This window comes from Furipterus horrens, unplaced genomic scaffold (genome assembly GCF_987537825.1).
Source record: "Furipterus horrens unplaced genomic scaffold, mFurHor1.1.pri manual_scaffold_7, whole genome shotgun sequence".
NCBI classification, from domain to species: Eukaryota; Metazoa; Chordata; class Mammalia; order Chiroptera; family Furipteridae; genus Furipterus; species Furipterus horrens.
Genome location: NW_028327177.1, coordinates 105,621,629 through 105,643,138, shown reverse-complemented (window position 1 = coordinate 105,643,138; position 21,510 = coordinate 105,621,629). Strand labels below are relative to the sequence as shown.

At 38.5% G+C, this 21,510-nt stretch overlaps 2 protein-coding genes across 3 annotated transcripts in view; one reads left to right on the top strand and one right to left on the bottom strand.

Moving 5' to 3' along the window:
• The window catches only part of IFT122 (intraflagellar transport 122), a 67,198-nt gene extending 57,031 nt beyond the window's left edge, over positions 1–10,167 (bottom strand). For both annotated transcript variants that reach the window (XM_090284205.1, XM_090284206.1), the window contains exons 1-2: positions 10,031–10,167; positions 1,189–1,255 (exon numbers count right to left, since the gene is read on the bottom strand). In XM_090284205.1, coding sequence (XP_090140331.1) covers positions 1,189–1,255; positions 10,031–10,071 — 108 coding nt within the window. In that variant the 5' untranslated portion in view covers positions 10,072–10,167. The remainder of the gene's footprint in view (positions 1–1,188; positions 1,256–10,030) is intronic.
• A 213-nt stretch (positions 10,168–10,380) lies between these two features.
• Positions 10,381–20,251, top strand: MBD4 (methyl-CpG binding domain 4, DNA glycosylase). The gene is made up of 8 exons (XM_090284204.1): positions 10,381–10,636; positions 12,791–13,018; positions 13,443–14,293; positions 16,664–16,738; positions 16,816–16,950; positions 17,656–17,805; positions 18,289–18,392; positions 19,323–20,251. The coding sequence occupies exons 1-8, from the start codon at positions 10,572–10,574 to the stop codon at positions 19,398–19,400; spliced, it is 1,686 nt and encodes a 561-aa protein (XP_090140330.1). The 5' UTR covers positions 10,381–10,571; the 3' UTR covers positions 19,401–20,251.
• Positions 20,252–21,510: the final 1,259 nt, after the last annotated feature.

Here is a 21,510-nt window from a genome sequence, read left to right as displayed (position 1 = left end):
AAAACATTTGTCAATATTCTAAATGTATATCAAGTAAACACTGCACTGAGAAACCATGAAGAATGTGACTTAATGCTGGTAAACCCAAGGAGTAGTTCCCAAGTCTATGCATTTTATTACCAGGAACATACCATTAATCCTCAAGAAACAAAGTTTATTCTGTAGAACTTCTCCACAAACTTCACTCATTTTTTACATGAATTTGTAAAATAAAGGCAGCACATAGAAAGAGCGACCTCCAACATAATTAAATTTTAGTGCAACATCATAGAGAATGTTTTATATTTGCTACCAAGAGTTTGAAAGTCACAGACCTGGACTCTGAGTTTGCAAATCGAAGAGAGTATTATAAAATTCAGCTGTAATGTGAATTTAGGATACAGCTGCGTAACACCTACAAATATGCAGAAATTTAAAAAACACATCTGAGAAATCAAGGCAAACCCCCCAAAATGATTAGTGTTGGAAAAAATAACCAATGAAAAAAGATAACTAAAAGGATTTGGACTGTTTACCCTGGGGGAAAAAAGTCTGCAGAACGATGTACCATGACTTTAAGATTATGTATTCCATAAAAGAATGGAGATCAGTCAGTCTGCATATCTAGAGACAACAGAGCAAGAGGAAGTCAACTCACACAGAAGGAAGGAGACATCGTACAAAGGTTTTCAGGTCAAACATAAAGAGTGCTCTGAAAATTACTTTTACACACTGGGATAGGTTCCAGAGGGAGCTTATATTCTTTGAAAATATGAAAAATAGCACAGCATCCATATGGAGTTATTTAGGTAGGCCAGTGCCTAAAAGTTGGGGTCAGGCTATCTGGCTTCTCATTGAGAAGCACCTTCAATCCTGTTGCTTGAATTTTTCAGGGGGACAAAATGTGAACTGACACTAGCCCAGTTTCAAAGGCATTTTGATTAATTGTTTTCAACTTTCATGGGTGTCTCAAAGTAAAAACGGAAAGATTAATGACTCCAAAGAAGGTATTGTTCACAGGTTCCTATCTGATAGACAGTTTACTTACCTATTTTAAATAGCCCATTTCCTTCCCTATTAAAAAGTAATGACTGGTTTTTCCGCCCTTGCCTTTTTTATCTCAAAAAAAGAGGGGGTCAAATTTCAGAGTACTTAAAAGAAGGAAAGGAAAAAAAAGCACTTAAAAAGGAAACTCAGACAAAATCCTACCAGTAATCTGTTTCCTGCAGCCAAAATCAGTTGGGTTCCATCAGGCTTAAATGCGAGGTCATATATACTAAACAGGAGACGAGACAAAAGGACAATTAGGAACCGAAATGATGAGGTCTGCTAATGGCTAGGAAAGCAAACTTTATTTCCATTATAAAACACTACTTGTGGATAAGGGAGAAATATAATGGCAAAGAATTGCATCTGGGGCAAATTCCATTCAACCACCACACCTTGGCAGTCCATTCAATCACATCCACAGGGCAGCTAGTTCTATGTCCCAGTTTCCACTCGTCCAGAAACCAGACACTAGATATGATTCAAAGCATCCACAGTTGAAGGCACTAATTCTCCTAATAATATCATAAAGGCTAGACAAACTGAGAGAATGTGTGAGGGCCAGTAAATCCACACATCTCTGAAAAATTGGTCCCTTATTAAAGTATCATAACTATTTCCAATAAATCAAATACTTATTGAATGTCTCTGAAGTACTAGGCACTAAGAGATACAAGATGCATAAATCATAATCTTTCCCTGTCTTCAAAGAAATTGCCATTCAGTGGGAAGGTGTGACTCAGAAACATTCACAAAGAACTATCATATGTCATCACCTCTAAAGAATACATTTTCACATTTTAACATCTCTGAGGTTGGAATGTGTCTTATAAGGGATGATGTGTCAGTTTAATGGCAGCACTTTTCGCTTTCTTAGTGGTATGTAAAATAATTGTATTTTATAATCAATGACCTCTTAGATTAGATGAAATACAGAATAATACTGTGATAAAGCTTTAGGAAAAATAAACCCACACCTTATGTCAATTAATATTTGACCAAGGAGGCAAGAACACACCATGGGGTAAAGACAGTATATTCAATAAGTGGAGTTGGGAAAATTGGATAACGTGCAAAAAAGAAAGAAACAAACAAATTACACCTTCTTACACCACACACAAAAATACATTTAAAATGGATTAAAGACTTAAATGTAAGACTCGAAACCATAAAAGTCCTAAACAAAAACACAGGCAGTAAAATCCTGGTCATTTCTCATAGCAGTATTTTTTCTGATCTACCACCTAGGGCAAGAGAAACAAAAGAAAAATGAAATAACATCAAACTAAAAAGTTTTTGCACAGCAAAGGAAACCATCAACAAAATGAAAAGAGAAACCCACTGAATGGGAAAACATATTCTCCAATGATACATCTGATAAGGGGTTAATATCCAAAATATATAAACAACTTATACAACTCAAAACCGAAAGAACAAACAATCCAATTAAAAATGGGCAAAGAACCTGAATAGACATACAGATAGCCAACAGACATATGAAAATAAGTTCATTGTCACTAATCATCAAAGAAATGCAAATTAAAACCACAATGAGATATCACCTCACACCTGTCAGGACAGCTATCATCAAAAAATCAGCAAACAACAAGTGCTGGTGAGGATGTGGAGAAAGAGGAACACTTTTGCACTGTTGGTAGGACTGCAGATTGGCCCATCCACTGTGGAAAATAGTATGGAGTTTCCTCAAAAAATTAAAAAGGAAACTGCCTTGTGACCCAGCAATTCCATTTCTGGGAATATATCTGAAAAAAATTGAAACACTAATTTGAAAGAATGTATGTACCCCTATATTTGTTGCAGCACTATTTATAATAGCCAATATTTAGAAGCAGCCCAAGTGTCCATCAGTAGATGACTGGATAAAAAAACTGTGCAACATTTACCCAGTGGAATACTACTTGACTGTAAAAAAAAAAAAAAAAGGAAATCTTAACCTTTTGCGACAGCATGGATGGATGTAGAGAGTATTATGCTAAGTGAACTAAGCCAGTCAGAAAAAGATAATTTCATTACATGTGGAATCTAATGAACAAAATAAACAAATAAAATAGAAACAGTTTCACAGATACAGAGAACACACTGACAGCTGTCAGAGGGGAAGGGGGTTAAGGGGCTGGGTGAAAAAGGTGAAGGGATTAAGCAAAAACCCCACAAAACTCATAGACACAGACAACAATGTGGTGACTGCCAGAGAGAAAGGGGGTGGAGGCAGGGAAGAGAATAAAGTAGGGATAAATGGTGATGGAAGACTTGACTTTGGGTAGTGAATACACAATACAATATACAGATGATGTATTATAGAACTGTATGCTTGAAACCTATATAATTTTATTAACCAGTGTCACTCCAATAAATTCAATAAAACTTTTTCTTTTTTTTAAGGTTTTAGGAGATACACTAGAACATATAGGATTCAGAGGGGAAAGACATAGTATCCTGATTTGGAAAGAGGATCAGAAAAGCTTCATGAAGAAAACAGTATTTGAAAAAAGTAGGCCTTTTTAGACACACAGGAGATTGTTCAGTACAGCATTTCAGGCTGAGAACAATAGCAAAGACATGAAGGGGGAATAGTAGGAAATCTAATTTGACTGAAACATTTAACTATGTGCAAGGCAGTAGGGAGAGATAAGGCTAGAAAAACAGGCAGAAGCCATATTACGAAGATTCTTGAATGCCCCAGCCAGAGTGTTTTATTATTTCAGGCGATTCTAGTAAGAATGTGTCAGACATCACTGCCAAGGCAGTCTATTATAAAGGTTTAGCATGAGATATATTTACCCGGTACCTGTCAGTAATCTAAAAATATACACCCTTGGTAGCAGTACTTGGAGCATTTGCCACAGAGAGATCCCATGCTGAGCTCTTCAAATGCTTTATTTTATTTCATCCTCACAATTCTATGAGGTAGGAAATATCACTTGATTTTTCAGCTGAGGACACCATGGCTCAGAGAGGTCAAGCACCTCACCCAACATCACAGGACCAACAAGTGAAGGGCCAGAATTTCACTCGGGTCTGACTCTAGAGTCTGAGCTATACTGTCTTCCTTTTACTCTCTTGAATTATTTTCAAGTATGACAAATTTGTTACCATAATGTTTTAATAATAATAATGGCGAACATTTATTGAGCACATTTATTTACTAAGCACAATTTAAATGCTTTACATGTATTAACTCACTTAATCCTCACAACCCTACACCTATTCTGCAGTTGAGAAAATTAAGGTACAGAGAAGTTAAATCACTTGCCCCCAAATAAACTGCTACTTGTTGGAGGTGGAGCCAGAATTCAAATCTAGGCAGTCTGGCTCCAAAGCCCATGCTCTGACCATTATGCTTTGTGGGCTTCATTATCATTATTATTAGCATATGCCATAGCTGACAAAATAATTAGCAACAGTTTCCACGCTTTATCAACAGCAAAAAAAAAAAAAAAAGAGGGGGGTATTATCACCTACTCAACATATTTACATGTAGAATTCACAAAGCTTTAATATAGGCTCTGTTGCCTCAGAAGCTTTAAATGAAACATAATTCTTCACATATTCAACAGTTAAGAGTTAAAGAGTGTAAACTTACATTATCTCCTATGACAACATAATGCAATAGGCAGCACTATTGGCCCATTTTTTTAATCAATGAGGCAAGTCATGTGTCTGTTGCACAGCTGGCTGATTGTTCCACCCTTTCCAGTTGGGCATCCCTGTTGATAGGCACAAACACAGACCCTGAATTCTTCAGTTTCTTCACTGTTATGTGGTAGCAGACTGGGCCTTGCTGTTTCTCAGGCTTTCTCTGTGTCTGGGGGAAAATGTACTTGGCGCATTTCACACTGAGGGAAGTGAGGCGGTAGAGTGAAAAGTAGAGAGTTGGGCCCAGAAGAGCTCACCTGTCTGAACTTTTGCCCTCACCTACACAACATGGATAGAGCTATGCATAAGTCCACCTTGTGCAAAGCACCTGCCACCTGTGGGTTGGAGGATGAGGTATTAGATTTTGAAGGGGGTCATCACCTCTCTTTTACAGTAAACCTAGGATATGTAGCTCCCCTTTTGTCTTGTACATCTCTAAGTTCCTCAAGGTGGTTCCTGTGTGGCCTATTTTTCATAAGATCATTTTGGGTTGAATTATCAGAAAATCATTTCCGAGTGTCTCATTTGGGTCAACCCTTAAACTATCTTCCCTCAGATGTGAAAATTCATTCTCTGAATTTCTTGAAATGTGCCTTCCTAAAGTATAACATACATGTCTGATTTACCCCAGCCTAAATTCTTAGTGCTTAGAATCTGTACAATCCAATTTAGTGCTGAATTATATAATCTTCAATGTTATACACTGTTTCAGATACCATCTCATGTCCTTTGCATTAGTCATATGCAATTTGAGGGGAATGACCCTGTTTTATACGTTTGTGGACCCATGTGCCCGGCCTTATCCTAGGTACATAATGAATATAATCAACAAACTGACAATATTTTATCGTGAACCCCTTGGACTTTACTTACATCATGAGATCACAGAAATTCAGAATTGGAAAAGACCCTAGACCTTGTCATGTAGTCTAACTCCCTCACCAGAGCGGGAATTCCCTATAGATGGCCATCTAGCCTCTGCTTGAACACTTCCAGGGCTGAGGAGCTCACACATCTATAGGCAGTCTATTATACTGTAGGATGTCCCTCTCCCACCCTGCCACCTTTTATGAAAAAGATACATCAGATTCCATAGCAGAGACATAGGATGGGTCCTACAAATTGTCCTCTGCTAATCCTGTGCCTACACACTGTAAACTGAAGTTCCAAGGAGCCTCTCCTAATCATACACAATCTGCTCCAGCCCCACTTACTTGATTTGGTAACAGGCAAATTGTCACCTTGTTTAGTGTCAGTTTCTTCATCTGTAAATGGGGTAACAATTCAAATCTCACAGGTTGTTGTGTAGGTTAAACAAGGTAACGCATGTAAACACAGTCTGGCCTACAGCAAGTACTCAGTAAATACTAGTGGGTGTGAATTAATCCCAGTAAATATTAGGGTTACAGCAGATGCTGGCCTGACTGGAATAAGATGGGCTAGTCAAATAAGGCATCATAGTAGAGATAAACTTGGAGCAATGCTTTTAAGGGAGGAAAGGAAGGAATTCAGAGAATTACACAGCATTTGGGAAGGGCCTTTGGATAGGAAAATGGAGTTTTTAGGTGAACTAAAAAGGATAAATTTGCCATGGCTGGTGTGGCTCGTGGATTGAGCATTGTTCTGTGAATTGAAAGGTCGCAGGTTCGATTCCCAGTCAGGGCACATGCCTGGGTTGCAGGCCAGGTCCCAGTTTGGGGCATGAGGGAGGTAACTGATGGATGTTTCTTTCACACATAGATGTTTCTCTCCCCCTCTTTCTCCCTCCCGTCCCCTCACTCCGAAAATAAGTAAATACAATATTTAAAAAAATAAAAAGCATAAAATTTAACATTAGCAATCAGGAGTGTGGAATAAGTAGGAATAAGTGCACAATCTGATGTGGAAGGTGACTGGGAGTTGCTGTAAGTTTATGAGAAGTGAGTAACAGATCACACAGTAACAGGACTTGAAAAAGATAATTTCCACTGATATGTAAAGGTCAGACTAAGCAAAAGATCAGAGAAAAGGCAGCAGCTAGTTTAGTTGTGAAAAAGTTCTTTGACATCTGGACTTTTTGAGTTCTACGTACTATCTATCTCTTAAGTTTTTTGTTTTGTCTCACTCTGAGCTACCAGCTCGCATATGTAGCTGCCATCAGGATGGCTGGTCTACAGAACCTCAGTAGCCCATATTCTAATAGTTTGCTTCAAACCTGTAATCCCCAAAAACCAAATAACAAATCTTCATTCATCATTCATTCACTCACTTATACATTCATTATTATATCTATCCATCTATCCACCAAACAGTTACAACAACCACTCATTTATTGGACTAGACTCTGGAATAATTTGGAAATGAATAAAACATAGCTGTTCTCTTTAAGGGTTTTACAGACTTCTGGGATAAATAGAATCACAAATAACTCCTAAACACACGATTTTTAACCTTTTTCATCGTGTGGCACACATAATTACTAAAATTCTGCAGCACACCAAAAAATATATTACATTTTTGGCTTATCTGACAAAAAAAATAGGTATAATTTTGATTCATTCACATGGATGGCTATTGTTGTGTTGGCTGTTGTCACTTTTTAATTTGACAATCTAAGGTGTCAATGTAAGAAATGTCCAAACCTGTAAGAATTTTTATGTGTTTATTTGAACCAAACTGGCAACAATTGCCAAGATGCAAAACCTCAACAAATTGAGAAAGTGCTCCAGAGAATGGCAGTTTAGCACCTTCTGTTGTACACCAGAATCAAAGGAGAAGATGTACGGAGATTACATAAAATCCATTGGTGCTAGGTCAGGGAGGTGGGAGAAAGCAAAGGTGGGGGGGTACCTCTAGGATTGGATAAAAAGGTAAAATGATAGACACATACTTCTTTTACTTAGGTGTGTACAGGATAGTTAACAATCAACAGTTAACATAACAACAACAAGGAGGGAATTTGTGGTGGTTGTGTCCAGGAGTTTGGAAAAAAGAGAAGTTACCTGACTTTCCAAAGGTATGTTACCATAGATGCAAAAAGACAATAGACAGGTTCAATTAAGGTAAAGATAGCCTAGGGCAATGACTGCCAGCCACGACCTGTTTTTAGATAAATTTTAATTTCAGACCATTCTTCAGGATGTAAGGCTGGACTGGTCAGGTTTCTTATGTGGCCCCTTTTTCATCCACAAAGGAAAAAGAGGTCTGTGCCCCTGACTAAAGTCAGGTATTGCATGTTTTTAAAAATCTTGTGGCACACCAGTATGCCTGCTGTGGCACACTGGTTGAAAATCATTGCACTAGACAGATTCTAAGTACCACAAGAAAGGAATGAACAAAATTTTATTCTAAGGGTTGAAAACTGGGAGAAAATCAGGCAGCATTTGGCCAGCAAATGTTTTGTTTGGCCCACATGTTTGTTTGTTTTAAGATTAGATTCCAACATTTAAAAATTAGGACATTTCGTATAAAAACACCGATTCCACCCTGCCTGGTGTGGCTCAGTGGACTGAGTGCCAGTCTGAGAACGAAAACATCACTGGTTCAGTTCCCAGTTAGGACACACACCTGGGTTGCGGGCCAGGTCCCCAGTTGGGGGCGTGAGAAACACAGCTGATTCATGTTTCTCTCTCTCCCTTTCTCCTTCCCTTCTTCCTAAAAATAAATAAATAAAATCTAAACAAAAAACAAACAAAAAAAAACAGATTTCTTGTGTCTAGTGAAAATAGGAAGATCTGAGCACACTAGGCCAATTCCTTCAGGGTGGTAATTGGCAGGATCTGAGCAGCAGCTGCCCCTTTTAGGCAGAGCGCTCCAGTTTGCCACACTCTTTGCCACTCCTATTACACCCTGACATCAAAGCCAAATGTTCAGTTGCCAGTTATCATCAGCTTGTGGGTACTTTTATAATAGAGTTAAGTGAAAAGTAAAACAGAATTTTTTAAAACTCAAATCTCTATTATAAGTAGTAGTAAGCTATGTGTTTCAAGAAAATTGGGTTGTAGAATAGAATACTCCTAGAGAAGACAGGCAATTCCTTGTATTTAAGATGTACATAAACATATCCCATTTATTTTGCCTGCCTGATCCCTGCAGGCATTTGAGTTTGCAGCCTCTGTAAAACAAAGAGAAGTATTAGCTTTGAAATGAGGAAAACCAGAGCTTGAAAGTTGGCTCCCGCACTAGTCACTGTGTGACCTTGGCAAATTATTTACCCTCTCTGTGCTTTAGTTTCCTCATATCTAAAATAGAGGTGATTACTTACCTCAGAGGGCTGTTGTCAGGTGACAATGAAATAAAAGATATAATATTCTTAGCCAGTGCCTGACACATGGTAATTGTAAGCTATTACTAGCCCAAAGTACAAAAGGGGCAACCATGTCCAAAGGGAGCCTTTACAGGATGTTTAGGGTTTCAATGTGAGATGAGGAAAGACGACATGCTTTCTTTACCAGAAAGTCCTACGAAAAGACAGAAGGAATGGCAAATATCCTGTGTTGGTGGCCAAAACAGAGGCTTCACAGTGAAGCTGTAAAGATCATCTATAGGGAAATTTTAAAAGTCAGGCTGAGAGCTACCCAATATCTCAGTACTTCTCAAAATGTATCATTGTGAGATGGATTTAGGTAATAAAAATGGAATAGGACATTAAATAACACTGAATCATAAAATGAGAATGTCATTCTCTTCCGATTCTCTTCCAAATCTACAATAATTAAGCACAGGAGAAGGTCTTGGTTTGATACTATTCATCTCAAGCACCTCTCTGACCATACTTGCTGAATCTCCAGTTCTAGAGAAAGCGGACCTCAGGCTTATGGGCTCCGTAGCCACATTATCTAGCTACAACTTACTAACAGTTTTGTTCCTCCTTGCTTTAAGTTTTACAATTATCTTATAGTGAGTGAAACTGATTTTCAAATATGGAGCAATAAAGTTTCCTTGTAAAGTCGTAAAATATAAAAGAATATGTAAGCAAAAATAAGTGAGACAATTTAGAGAAAAGCGGCAAGTAAATAAGAGTATGGGCAATATATGGATGCGGCAAAAATTATTAAGTTGGAGAAACATCATGGATGTAAAAGGAGCCCAGGGAGGAATGTTGAGTAAAGAGCGACAAGGCAAGAATGTGATTATCTGTAAAAGCACCTCGACAGGGGCACTATCTCACGCGTTGTACATCCCTTCGCCCCCTCTCTGGGCTTCAGTTTCTTTATCTGCAAAGGGGTGGGAGAGCGACCTCGCCGCCGCCCAGTCCTGCTAGGCCGCAAGCCCGTTGCCCCTGGCAACCACAGGAGTTCCCGCAGCGGCTCCCACCAACCCCGCCGGGCTCGGCCTCCCGCTCCTCCCGGGCTGCCCCGCTTCTCACCACTGCTCCACTTTATCTCTCCACGTCAACACGGCCCTCATTGCGGCTTCCCTTAGGCCTCGGGCCCCTCCTCCCCGCCTTAACAACAGGGTCCTCTTGGCGAGGAACTTTGGCTACCTGCGCTACCCTTGGCAACACACATGCGCAGTGAGCTACGCGCGCGCGCGCGCGCGCGCGCGGCAGAGGGTTACTACTACGCATGTCTAAAAATGAGGGCTAGGAAAGGAGGAAAAGTTAAGACGGAACTGGAGCCTAGTGGGCTCTGGGCAACTGGGGTGCGCACGATTGGTTGGAATGGGAGGGGGGCGGTGCGTCTTCCTCGACAAAAGACTTGATTGGCTAAGCCGTGTCAATAGCTGTGGCAGAGTGGGCGGCCAGAAAGCGTCTATGGAGTGTGACATGTTTTTACTGCCCTCATCTTTTGGTTTCAGCCTAGCCCTCTGAGCCGAAGTTTTCACATCTTAATCTGCTCCACACTTAGGGCGTCGCACTTTTTCGGCCCGTTGGTGCAACCGGAGCCCGCTCGAGGGGCACAGCTGGAATGGAGAGTCCGAGCCTGGGGGACTGTGGAGCTGCCTCCTCCGTCAACTCGCCGTGTGACCTCTGGCAAGTTATTGTCCCTTTTCGGGCCTCAGTTTCACCACCTGTTAATTGGGAGCGGGGAAATAGAAGTGGGTAGGCTTTTGTAACCTATGGTAGACAGAGACCTTGAGGCTCAAGGGTTAATAATGAGATGTTAAGGCTGGAGCGCCGTACTATTCCGGTGGGGATAGCCCTAGGTGCTGCCGACTTTCTTACCCCAAATGACAACGGAGCAGGGAGGTGATACAAGGAGAAGCCTACTTGGTTTGGAAGATCCTAGGAAGACCTTGCGGGAGATGTCATATTAAGCAACCAGCAGCTCCCCAAAAATAGGTCCTGTGAGAAGTAACAGAAGAAGCTGAGTTACGTACTTTTCTATGAAAATATAATCCTCATAACTACCTTAAAAGGCATTACCTCCTTTCTACAGATGAGGAAAGGAGACTGAGAGGTTAAATAACTTGCTCTTGTATACGCAGCTAGTAAATGACAGAGCTGGGGCTTTAAAGTTTGTACTCTTTTCACCAGGTTTCAGTTTCCTTATCTCTAAAATTGTGAACTATGTAATTTCTCAAGATCCACCGAGCTCCCCAAAATTATATAACCCAAAACTATGTCAGACTTCAATTCTAATTTTAGTCACTAGCTCTTGCTTAATTTCCCTATTTGTAGAAAAGAAGTTGGTTTAGATATTTTTATATAGACCCATTCAACTTTCGAAATGTGTGATTTAGTGATTAGGATACACTTTACTGAAGTTTTTCAATAATAATACAGGGGGAGAACTATTAGACCAAGATTTGGTAGACCTGGGTTCTGATATCAGCTCTGCAAGCAACTTAATCTTCCTGTCACTCAATTTAATCAATAAAATTAGAGTAATCCTTATTCAGCCTACCTCACAAGGTTATCATGAGGATCAAGAATGAAAGAGATTTGAAAATTCTGAGTCAGAAATTATGTTTTGGAGAGTTACAACATCTGATGAAAGTGATACTCTTCCCCCAGAAAAATGCATATATATTGGGTTGACCAAAAAGTTTGTTTGGGTTTTTTTCATAAGATGGCTTTAGTAGCACTTAGTTATCTTTAACTTCATTGAAAGCAATTTTGTTAGATTGTATAGTGACAGCTCTCATAACAGCATGCATTTTTTTTTAAAACATCAAAGTTGGTGAGTTTTTGTGTAGCCATTTTACTATTGAAAATGAAAGAAAATATGCAACATTTTTGGCATATTACACTTTATTATTTCAAGAAAGGTAAACACAACTGAAATGCAAAAATAGATTTGTGCAATATATGGAGAAGGTGCTGTGACTGATCGAACGTGTCAAAACTAGTTTGTGAAGTTTTGTGTTGGGAGATTTTCTCAGCTGGACAATGCTCCATGGTCAGGCAGACTAGTTTAAGCCGACAGTGATCAAATCAAGACATTGAGAACATTTAATGTCATACCCCGTGAGGGATAGCTGACATACTCAAAATATCCAAATCAGTAAAGCTATTGGTAAAAATGAAAAATATGTCTTTTATGGAAAAAACCATATGGACTTTTTAGCCAACCCAATATATGTAACGTTTTTACCTCACTTTCTTGGGGAAGAGGAGAGTGCCTCACTGACTCCTTTAAGCAGGTCTTTCGATCCCATGTTAAGAGTTCAGCATTTGATTCATATATTTTTTTTAATCCTCACTCAAGGATATATTTATTTATTTTAGAGAGAGAGAACGAGAGAGAAAAACAAACATTGATGGGAAAGAGAACCATCAATTGGTTGCCTCTCACACATGCCCTGACCAGAGATCCATCCCATAGCCTTTTGGTGTACTGGATGATGCTCCTACCAACTGGGCCACCCAGCCAGGACTGGTTCAAATTTTTAAAATTATGCCTGTGTCACTAGACATCTTTATAACAGCCCTACTGGATGATTAATTTTTTAAAACGTTTTTAGCAAATAGCTTGCGTAGAGATTTCCAACCCTTTTTAACCCATGTTGGAGGCCAGGAAGATATTCCCGGAGCATAAGATTGGTCCATACTGACTTTAATCTCTTCCATAATCCAAATAGTCCATGTGGTTCCTGCTCTGTCATGGACTGAAATTGAATAAGCAGAGGAAAATCAATTTTAAATGAGCTAATTGCTTGTACTTTGTTTTTGTTTATTTTTCAGTGAGGAAAATGTCGTTCTGGGATCAGAAAGAGTAGATGATGAAAAACAAATGGTGATAAAAAGCAACAGCAAGTGTAATCTCCTGCTACCAGAACCCATTGCTTCTGCTCAGCTTGGTGGTGCTGAAATGACAGAATACCGTAAGTCTGTCCCATGCGGATGGGAAAGAGTTGTGAAGCAGAGATTATCTGGAAAAACAGCAGGAAGATATGATGTATATTTTATCAGGTGAGCATGCAAGGTGGTCAAGATAGTGCAGCCAAATAATTTTGTCTAAACAGATAGTGGGAAAGTATAGCAGGTATCGTGACTTTTTTCTATTTTTACTATAAAACCATTATGGATTCTATTTCTTCAATGTCACTAAGTTAATTTTGTCAAGTGATTTAGGGACAATGCACATGTTTCTCCTGTGAATAATTAATGGGAAGGTTGCACTTAAGTTATATTTGTAAAATTATTTTATAGTATCATATTCCTCCTCATTGAGGAAACTATTTAAAAATACCATTTTATCACTTTTTATTTTAAATGTCAAATATCCATGGCAACATTTGGAAATTATTAGCTAAAAATCTGAAATGTGGTCAGATTCTTTCTAAAAGTCACTTTTATTTACTATCAATAAGTTTTCTTTAATATTATTTTCTAGCCCCCAAGGACTGAAGTTCAGATCCAAAAGTTCACTTGCTAATTATCTTCACAAAAATGAAGAGACTTCTCTTAAGCCAGAAGATTTTGATTTTACTGTACTTTCTAAAAGGGACACCAGGCCAATATATAAAGATTGCAGCATGGCAGCTCTGACATCCCGACTGCAAAACGGAAGTAGCGTTTCAAACTGGACCCTCAGGACAAGAAGCAGGTGGAAAAAAAATGTGTTTCCTCTGCCAAGTGGTAGTTTGGAATTGCAGGATAACAGAGAACTATCTAACTTTACTTTCATGAATATGCTTTTAAAAGAAGGTGAGGGTGTTAATGATGTTGACTTCAGAAAGGGTAGAAAGTCCAAAGGGAAGATGACTGCTCTGAAAGGAATTCAAATTAAGAAAAATGAAACAAGGTGCCGGAAGAGTCTTCCAGATTCTGTTAAAAGTAATAGAAAAAGAAAATATGCGTACAAGGCAGATGCTGAAAATGAACCTGTCACACAAGAAAGTCAGCTTGATAGAACTGCCTGCACTTCTGATGTAGGAGCAAGCAACAAGATCCTCAATATGACAGATGAAGAAAAGAGACTTATGAAAGAAAAGTCACTGAGTTCAGGATTAAATTTTAGGTTTGATCAAATAACTTCTGGCAGCATAAACAAATTTTGTTCTACTGAAGAAGCAGAACCCAACAAGAAGAGTGAGGATACCTTTTTAGAAGCTGAGGAAATAACAAAAGTAGAAGTTGGGGAAAGGAAGGAACATTTGCATGTTGACAGTTTAAAATGTAGCTCTGAAACGGACAACTCCTCACAGACTGAGAAAGACTCTACTTCTTTGAAAATATGTCAAGGTATTCAGTGCATTAATGTGCTATTAAACATGTGATGAGGAGTTTATAATCCTGGACACTGTTTTATGCTTGTGATTGGTTAAGATGTGGGAGTAAAACAATGAAATAGGGCCAAATAGCAGATATATTCTACAGTTGATCCTCGTACTTTGTTAAGCTATCTTCAGACCCCTTCCTATGGCAGAGGGAATCAGTTTTGGCTACTGCCTTGATGCCCCAAGCAAAGGAGAATTGTGCTGCTACCTTCTCTCCCTGGTGCAGCGTTGGGACTTGCCTCAACATTGCTTTTCCTTCTTCCCATCTTCTTTTCCAGCCAATAATCTTACAACTTGAGGGAAATGAAAAAGCTTCATTGGGGAAGACTCCTTTTATACATGAACTGGCTGAGAATAGTCAGTGTTTTCTCTTTGCACCACTCCTGTTACTTATTACAGATGTGTGACTTCCAATTTAATTTCACACATATCATAGTCATTTTTATCATTTATTATAATGTAATGTTTCTCTAAACTGCTTTAGAGCTCTAAATAATTTAAAACTGTACTCACATAGTTCATCAATTATTTGTAGTATGCTCTTAATACAGAGTTTAGAACTGAGTACTTCTGCTGTTACAATACCTCAGTGAATAAGAGAAAAAAGAGACCTTTTGAGCAGCGTGGTATTAAGTTATTCATTATGCCATTGTGGTATAATAAATAACTCCTTTAAAGAACAAGAGTAATTTTACTTAAGGCCTGTGAGGAGGCAGCCTGGACAAGTTGATGGAGCAGGGGATTAGATTTGATTCCTGCTCTCAGGCCCGCTCATGATTTTATGTCTTTGCTGTACCTGGAATTTCTCCACCTTTAACAGAAGGTGACCATATATACCTAGGACCTGCATAAGAATTCTTCAAGTCTGCTTTTTAAAGACTTTGAGCTTCTTAAAGCCTTCAGGCTTATGTGGATTTATTGCTAGTATAACGGGCAAATTACATTTTAAAAACATTCTTTTGCAATTACAATGGAAGTATGTATGTATCTTATACAAAAAGTCTAGTTCTCAACATAAGATGAAGTATACTTAGGTTAATAGATGTTCAGTGGAATAGTAAAGACTTTCCCATTGGCTTAAGTAGAAATTGCCCAGTCAGTCTCTCAGTAATAAAGGAGGCTACTTAGTGATTATTAATAGGAACCCACAGAAAAAAATTATCAAGTAGCTAGTAAGCACAGTTTCCTTTGTTCTAATTTTTTTACGTTCTACTGGGCTTTACCTATTTGACCTATTGTAGAATGGCAAAAAACCACTAAACTAATCTGGTGACTGGGATACTTGTCCCAGTCACTGGGCAGTCCCACTATCATTTTTAGACAGTTGCTTAATGTCTAAGTCTTGGTTTCTTCATCTGCAAAAATGTAGGTAAAGTGCTATTTATTATATCAAGAATATTATAAATTAAAATAAGTGAAAAAGATGGCTTCATGATATACAAATATAAGATATTATTAACTGACATTTAAATTTAAAGGGTATGGCTAAAGAAAGTATTAAATGTGATGGTTTTTGAAACTTGGGAAGCCTGATAATGCTGATCAAATAGTCTTTGGTAAATTAACTGAGCTTCCCAGTAGACAGTTGTCTCAGGTGTTTCAGGGTCAAAATCTTAGGTTTTTCTGAAGGCTCTGTTTTATCTATTCCTCCGCGCCCTGCCACCTTTTTTTTTTTTTTGGAAAAATAGAGAAAATTAAAGAAGAAAAATTACCATCAGAAACAACTATTAAACCATTTTGGTTTATTTAATTCTAATCTCTGTAGATATGTATAAATATATTTTTCTTTTTAAAATTAAATTGGGGTCATATGTTGAATATTGCTTTTTCTCATCTGAAAGTTAATAATGCGAGAAAATCTTTATGATACATTCTCAAAAATATTTTAACAACAGCGTTGTACAAATGTGTCATAATTTAAAATATTCCATATTATTTCCAATTTTCCAATACTATGAACTTCAAAGGGAAGTCATAAAGAACTAGTATAACACAGTGATTAAAGGCCTGAACTCAGGAGCCAGACTACCTGGATTTGAATTTTAGCTGTCATGCTTACTTAGCCTTGGCCAGGTTACTCAGCTTCTCTGTACCTCAATTTCCCTATCTGTAGAGTGGAGATAAACTACTGCCTTAGCTCAAAGGTCATTAGTAGGATTAAATTGGTTAATTTTTGTAAAGTGCCTGGCACATAATTAAAGCTTTATAATAGTAGTTGTTTATTATTATTATTATTATTATTATTATTATTATTATTATTATTATTATTTGCTACCTGATATTTCTCTAGGCTAAATCATAGATTCTATAAACAATGTTCACTCCTCCTTTTCAGAAGACACCATCCCACGGACACAAGTAGAGAAAAGGAAAACAAGCCTATATTTTTCCAGCAAGTATAGCAAAGAAGGTATCCCTTTTCCAGTCATAAAGTCAGATTTTCAATCTATTTCAGATGTCCAAATCTGATTCATTGTGTTTGTTTAGCTCTTAGCCCCCCACGACGCAAAGCCTTTAAGAAGTGGACACCGCCTCGGTCACCTTTTAATCTTGTCCAAGAAACACTTTTTCACGATCCATGGAAGCTCCTCATAGCGACTATATTTCTCAATCGGACCTCAGGTTTGTGGATTATTTTACTCTGTGCCATAGTAGAGACTGTGATGGTAAAGAGCATTGAATTGATTGGGAAGCCTGTGTTCAGGTTTGATTTTGAGTCTATATGACTTCAGGTAAAGGACTTCCCCTCTCAGCACTCAAACTGTTCACCCATGAGAAAGCTGGACCAGCCTTTGTAGCACTGAGGAGCAGCTTTTCATTTGTTCTCTACTTCCAACTTCCAAATTAGTTTTGGTTAGCAATGAAAATCAGTTATGTAACATCCCATAGTTGTGTATAAAAGCATTTCTTTTTTACTGAATGCTTTCTTTAATGTCATTGACACCTGTTCTGTATGCTTTTACACTAGTTATCTGATAATCTGATTACTTAAAAACTAATACAGGGGTGGGCAAGTGTAGGTGTGCAGTTGTAATACAAATAAATAATATAATAAATAATAATACAAGAATAAACTTTCGTGTACTCATAACTAAACCTGTGTTTGCCTACCCCTGTTTTATGCAGGGCCAGGTTTCAGCATATCTGGACTATGAACCAAATAGGTTACTGGTGTTGGTTTTTCACTCTGAAAGTGGTTACTTCTCATTAGTGATTTAAAAAGAGGGGGAAAAAAGAGCTCTATATGAAATTTGTAGTTGAGGAAGTACCTGAACCTAAATCAGCCCATGCGGAGCTTGTGATCACATAGTTATCTTTGCATCCCAGGTAAAATGGCAATCCCTGTGCTTTGGCAGTTTCTGGAGAGGTATCCTTCCGCTGAGGTAGCAAGAACTGCAGACTGGAGAGATGTGTCAGAACTTCTTAAACCTATTGGTCTCTACGAACTTCGAGCAAAAACCATTATCAAGTTCTCAGGTACTTTCCCATATACCCAAAGGAAAAACATAAACTGTGCCTATTTAAGAAAGCCACACCTTAAACTTTTATGTCCATGGTTACTACATTAATAGAAGTCATTCGGCTCAAGCACCAAAAGGCATTTAAAAACAGTCCACTTGTCCCAAACCACAGTCTCCCATCGACCCAGGCAATAATCCTTTGCCCAGTGCTGGGTCTGACCATATGGGTATAATTAGAGGAAGAAGTCGGTGAAGCAGAAAGCACTCAGGACAATCCCTCTTTGAGTTAGCACAAAATAGTAATGGTCAGTAAGTGGTAGATGAGATTTTCAGACAGAGGTGCTTCAGGAACTCAGAAGAAAGAGCAATCACAACTGGGGTTGTTGAGAGAGATTCCTGTGCCTTTCTGCTGTTCTCCCATCCAGGCCCCCATCACTACACATTTGGGGAAAGTGTCTGTCTAGAAGCTGGCCTAATATGTGAGCTGTTGTGTTCTCAGATGAGTATCTGACGAAGCAGTGGAGATACCCGATTGAGCTTCATGGGATTGGCAAATACGGCAATGACTCCTACCGAATTTTTTGCATCAATGAGTGGAAGCAGGTGAGGTCCACTTGCACCAGATCATCTCCCGTACATTTTGTCTCTGAGACAAAATAAGTTCACTATTATGGCTAAAACTATTTCTTGGTTTTATAGTCACATTTGCTATTATAGTCACAAACAATTTTGTTCCAAGTTCAAGTGGCAGTGGATGACATGCTATTATTGGTAGCAAGGAGAGGATCCATAGAAACTCACAAGTCCATAAACACTCCTTGGTGTGGCCTCGGAATGACCTCCAAAAATTTGTCCTTTGTCCCTGTTCCTATCATTCCATTCATGTAATGTCTCTAAGCCTGGTGTGGTTTTTTTCCTGTCACAATCATACTAACCTTCAAGAGTACAGCACAGGAAAGTAGTCATGTGTGAGCTGGGAATGCCACTAGGGCTTCTTTTCTCCCAGTAGACTCAGACTAGTTTTGTGGTAACTGGGTCCTACTGCAGCTGCCCATTCTATTGAGTTTGCCTAGTACTCAGGCATCTGGGTGGTGTCCTGGCTGCTGGCACTTCCACGTAGCCTAGTACACTGCCCTCTTAGTCTGTGACCACCCTAAAACATTTAGCAAGTAGTCCTGGCCCAGCCATCCCTGCTTCACCATTTACTGTGACCTGAGCAATCCATCTAACTCAGGGTCTCTAACCTCCTAATGGAAAATGGCATATTAATGCTTGCTCATGTTACCACTACTTCACATCCCAGTTTTTGGTGAAGATCAGTACTAAATTAAAAAATACTTTATAAACTGTAAAGAATTACTTTAGTATAAGGCATAATTTTAAACATTTGTGAATCCCATTAGCTTAAAGATTATTATATCCATATATATTTTATCATGATGTATGTTCTCCTACTGTATCTTTAAAAAGCAGATTTTAAAAATGTGTTTCCGACTAACTTACATAAAGCCTCTGCCTCCTAATTTCTTCCAGGTGCACCCTGAAGATCATAAGTTAAATAAATATCATGACTGGCTTTGGGAAAATCATGAAAAATTAAGTCTACCTTAAAATTCTGTGAAGTTTTTAAACTTATGTTTTTATACATCACTTTAATTCTTCAGAGCTTCATTAAGCCAACCACCTCTCAGGTGTGTAGATTTTAATCAGTGCAACTGAAAACCTAATTATGTTTTCTTAACATGTGTGCCACTGGTAGATCTTTGCTACTGAATGTGCTATAACATGATTTGAGATTTCTTTTTGAAAAATTGTGATTTGACAACAATCCTAAAAGTATGTACGACTTTCCAATAGTGAAATGTTATTCGAAGGTGAAAAACATTTTTCTAGATTATCAATAATACAAAGCAAATTTCTGTCAACCTTGCTTGAGGAAACATTAGATTTTCTGTATTCTTTCTATAAAAATGATATTATACAGTGAAGAAGTAATCAAAGAGTTTGTAGCCAAACATGTAAAATGATAGTATAGTAGGTATTAGGCAGTTAATTTTAAAAATATGTTTACTAAAGAAAAATAAGATTCTTTTGTCATCATGTGTTGGCTTTCAGGAACTGAAGCTTTGATCCCGGCATCCATTTGATAACCTAATGTGAATATCTGTTCCTTATCAGAGTATCAGCTTCTAGCTCATACATCTTATTTTGATCCCTTTGTGAAAACTCAAGCATTTACCCATCTCTCATCTTCCAGGGAGGACAGGACCTTTCAAGTTTTATGTCATTTTTAACACACATTTTATAATGTTATACTCAAATACTGAAACATTTGCCTTAGAAAGAACTCCCAAACCAAATAATCCTGTTAGCAAGTCTCAATAACCAATCGCCATTTTAAGGTAGAATCTGAAAATCTAAATGGATTGAATAAGTGAAAAATAAAGAAGTTGTTAAAGAAACTACCTTTGTGGTAAGATGGTGTGTGAATAGAATCTGAATGCAGTGTGCTGCAGGGCTTGTTGGTTGTTTCCATTTTAGTGAGCAAGTTTGTTTTTAGAGAGGGATGGGTTTTGACCAGAGAGCAGGAAAACTGGACACACACACCCCAGGGCAAACACCCACTTCATAATTTGCTATCATATTTTTATTTAATAAACATCTGAATAGCATTCACTAAGTGCAAAACTCTGCTGGGGAGGGATACAAAGATGAAAAGGCTCTGCAGAGACCCTCACAGGGAGAGAGAAAGGCACACACAATAATTAAGGGGAACAAAAGGGGTAAAATGTGGAGACAAGATGCCCCAAATATTGCAGCTAAGAAAATAAATAGGCATCCGAAACCCTGGGCCACAGCTGGGGTTGGAGGGTAGGGCAAGCTCACCAAGCTTAGGGCCTTGGGTGTGGCTGGGTGGTGGGGCCTGCTGTCAAATGCCCTCCCCCACAATCTCCATTGGGAATGCCCCAGCCTGGCCTGGCTTTTCCCCATTGCTGCAGGTGAGGTTGCCTGACCTCTGTACCTGTTTCCTATTTAGAATGGGATAGTGGTGCCTATGATTATTAAGTTAATACATGTAAGTGCTTAAATGGATGGAGCCTTACAAGTGTTGCATTAATGTGACCAAGGGATGATCTGTCTACCTCAGGTTATGGAGTCACAAAAATAATGCATTTCAGTAAAGGTGATACCTTAAGCAGAGTAAGCAGTCAAGTTTTTTTTTAAATTTAGACAAAATTCACAACAAAATTCATATAACCATTTGTAAAATGTACAATTAAATTGGTTTTAATACATTAACAATGTTGTACGGTCATCATCATTAACTTCCAGAACATTTTCATCACCCCAGGAAGAAACCCTCTACCTGTTAGCAGTCAAACCCAGTGCCTCACCCACCCACCCCTGCCCCGGCCTCTGGTAATCACTAGTCTGCTTTCTGTGTCTAAATTTGCCTATGCTGCGTGTTTCTTATAAATTGAATCATGTACTATGTTGCCATATAGTGGGCGGCTTCTTAGCCCAATGTTTTCAGGGTTTATCTGTGTCGCAGCCTGTTGTCAATACAGTGGAACCTTGGTTCTCAAACGTAATTTGTTCCGGAAAACTGAGAAATTACTTGTTCAAAAATCAAATCTTTGTCTCCTGAGAGACACACAGGTATCAGCATGAAAGGGTTGTCAGGTAGAGAATCGACACCCACAGTTTTGTCAGGCAACCA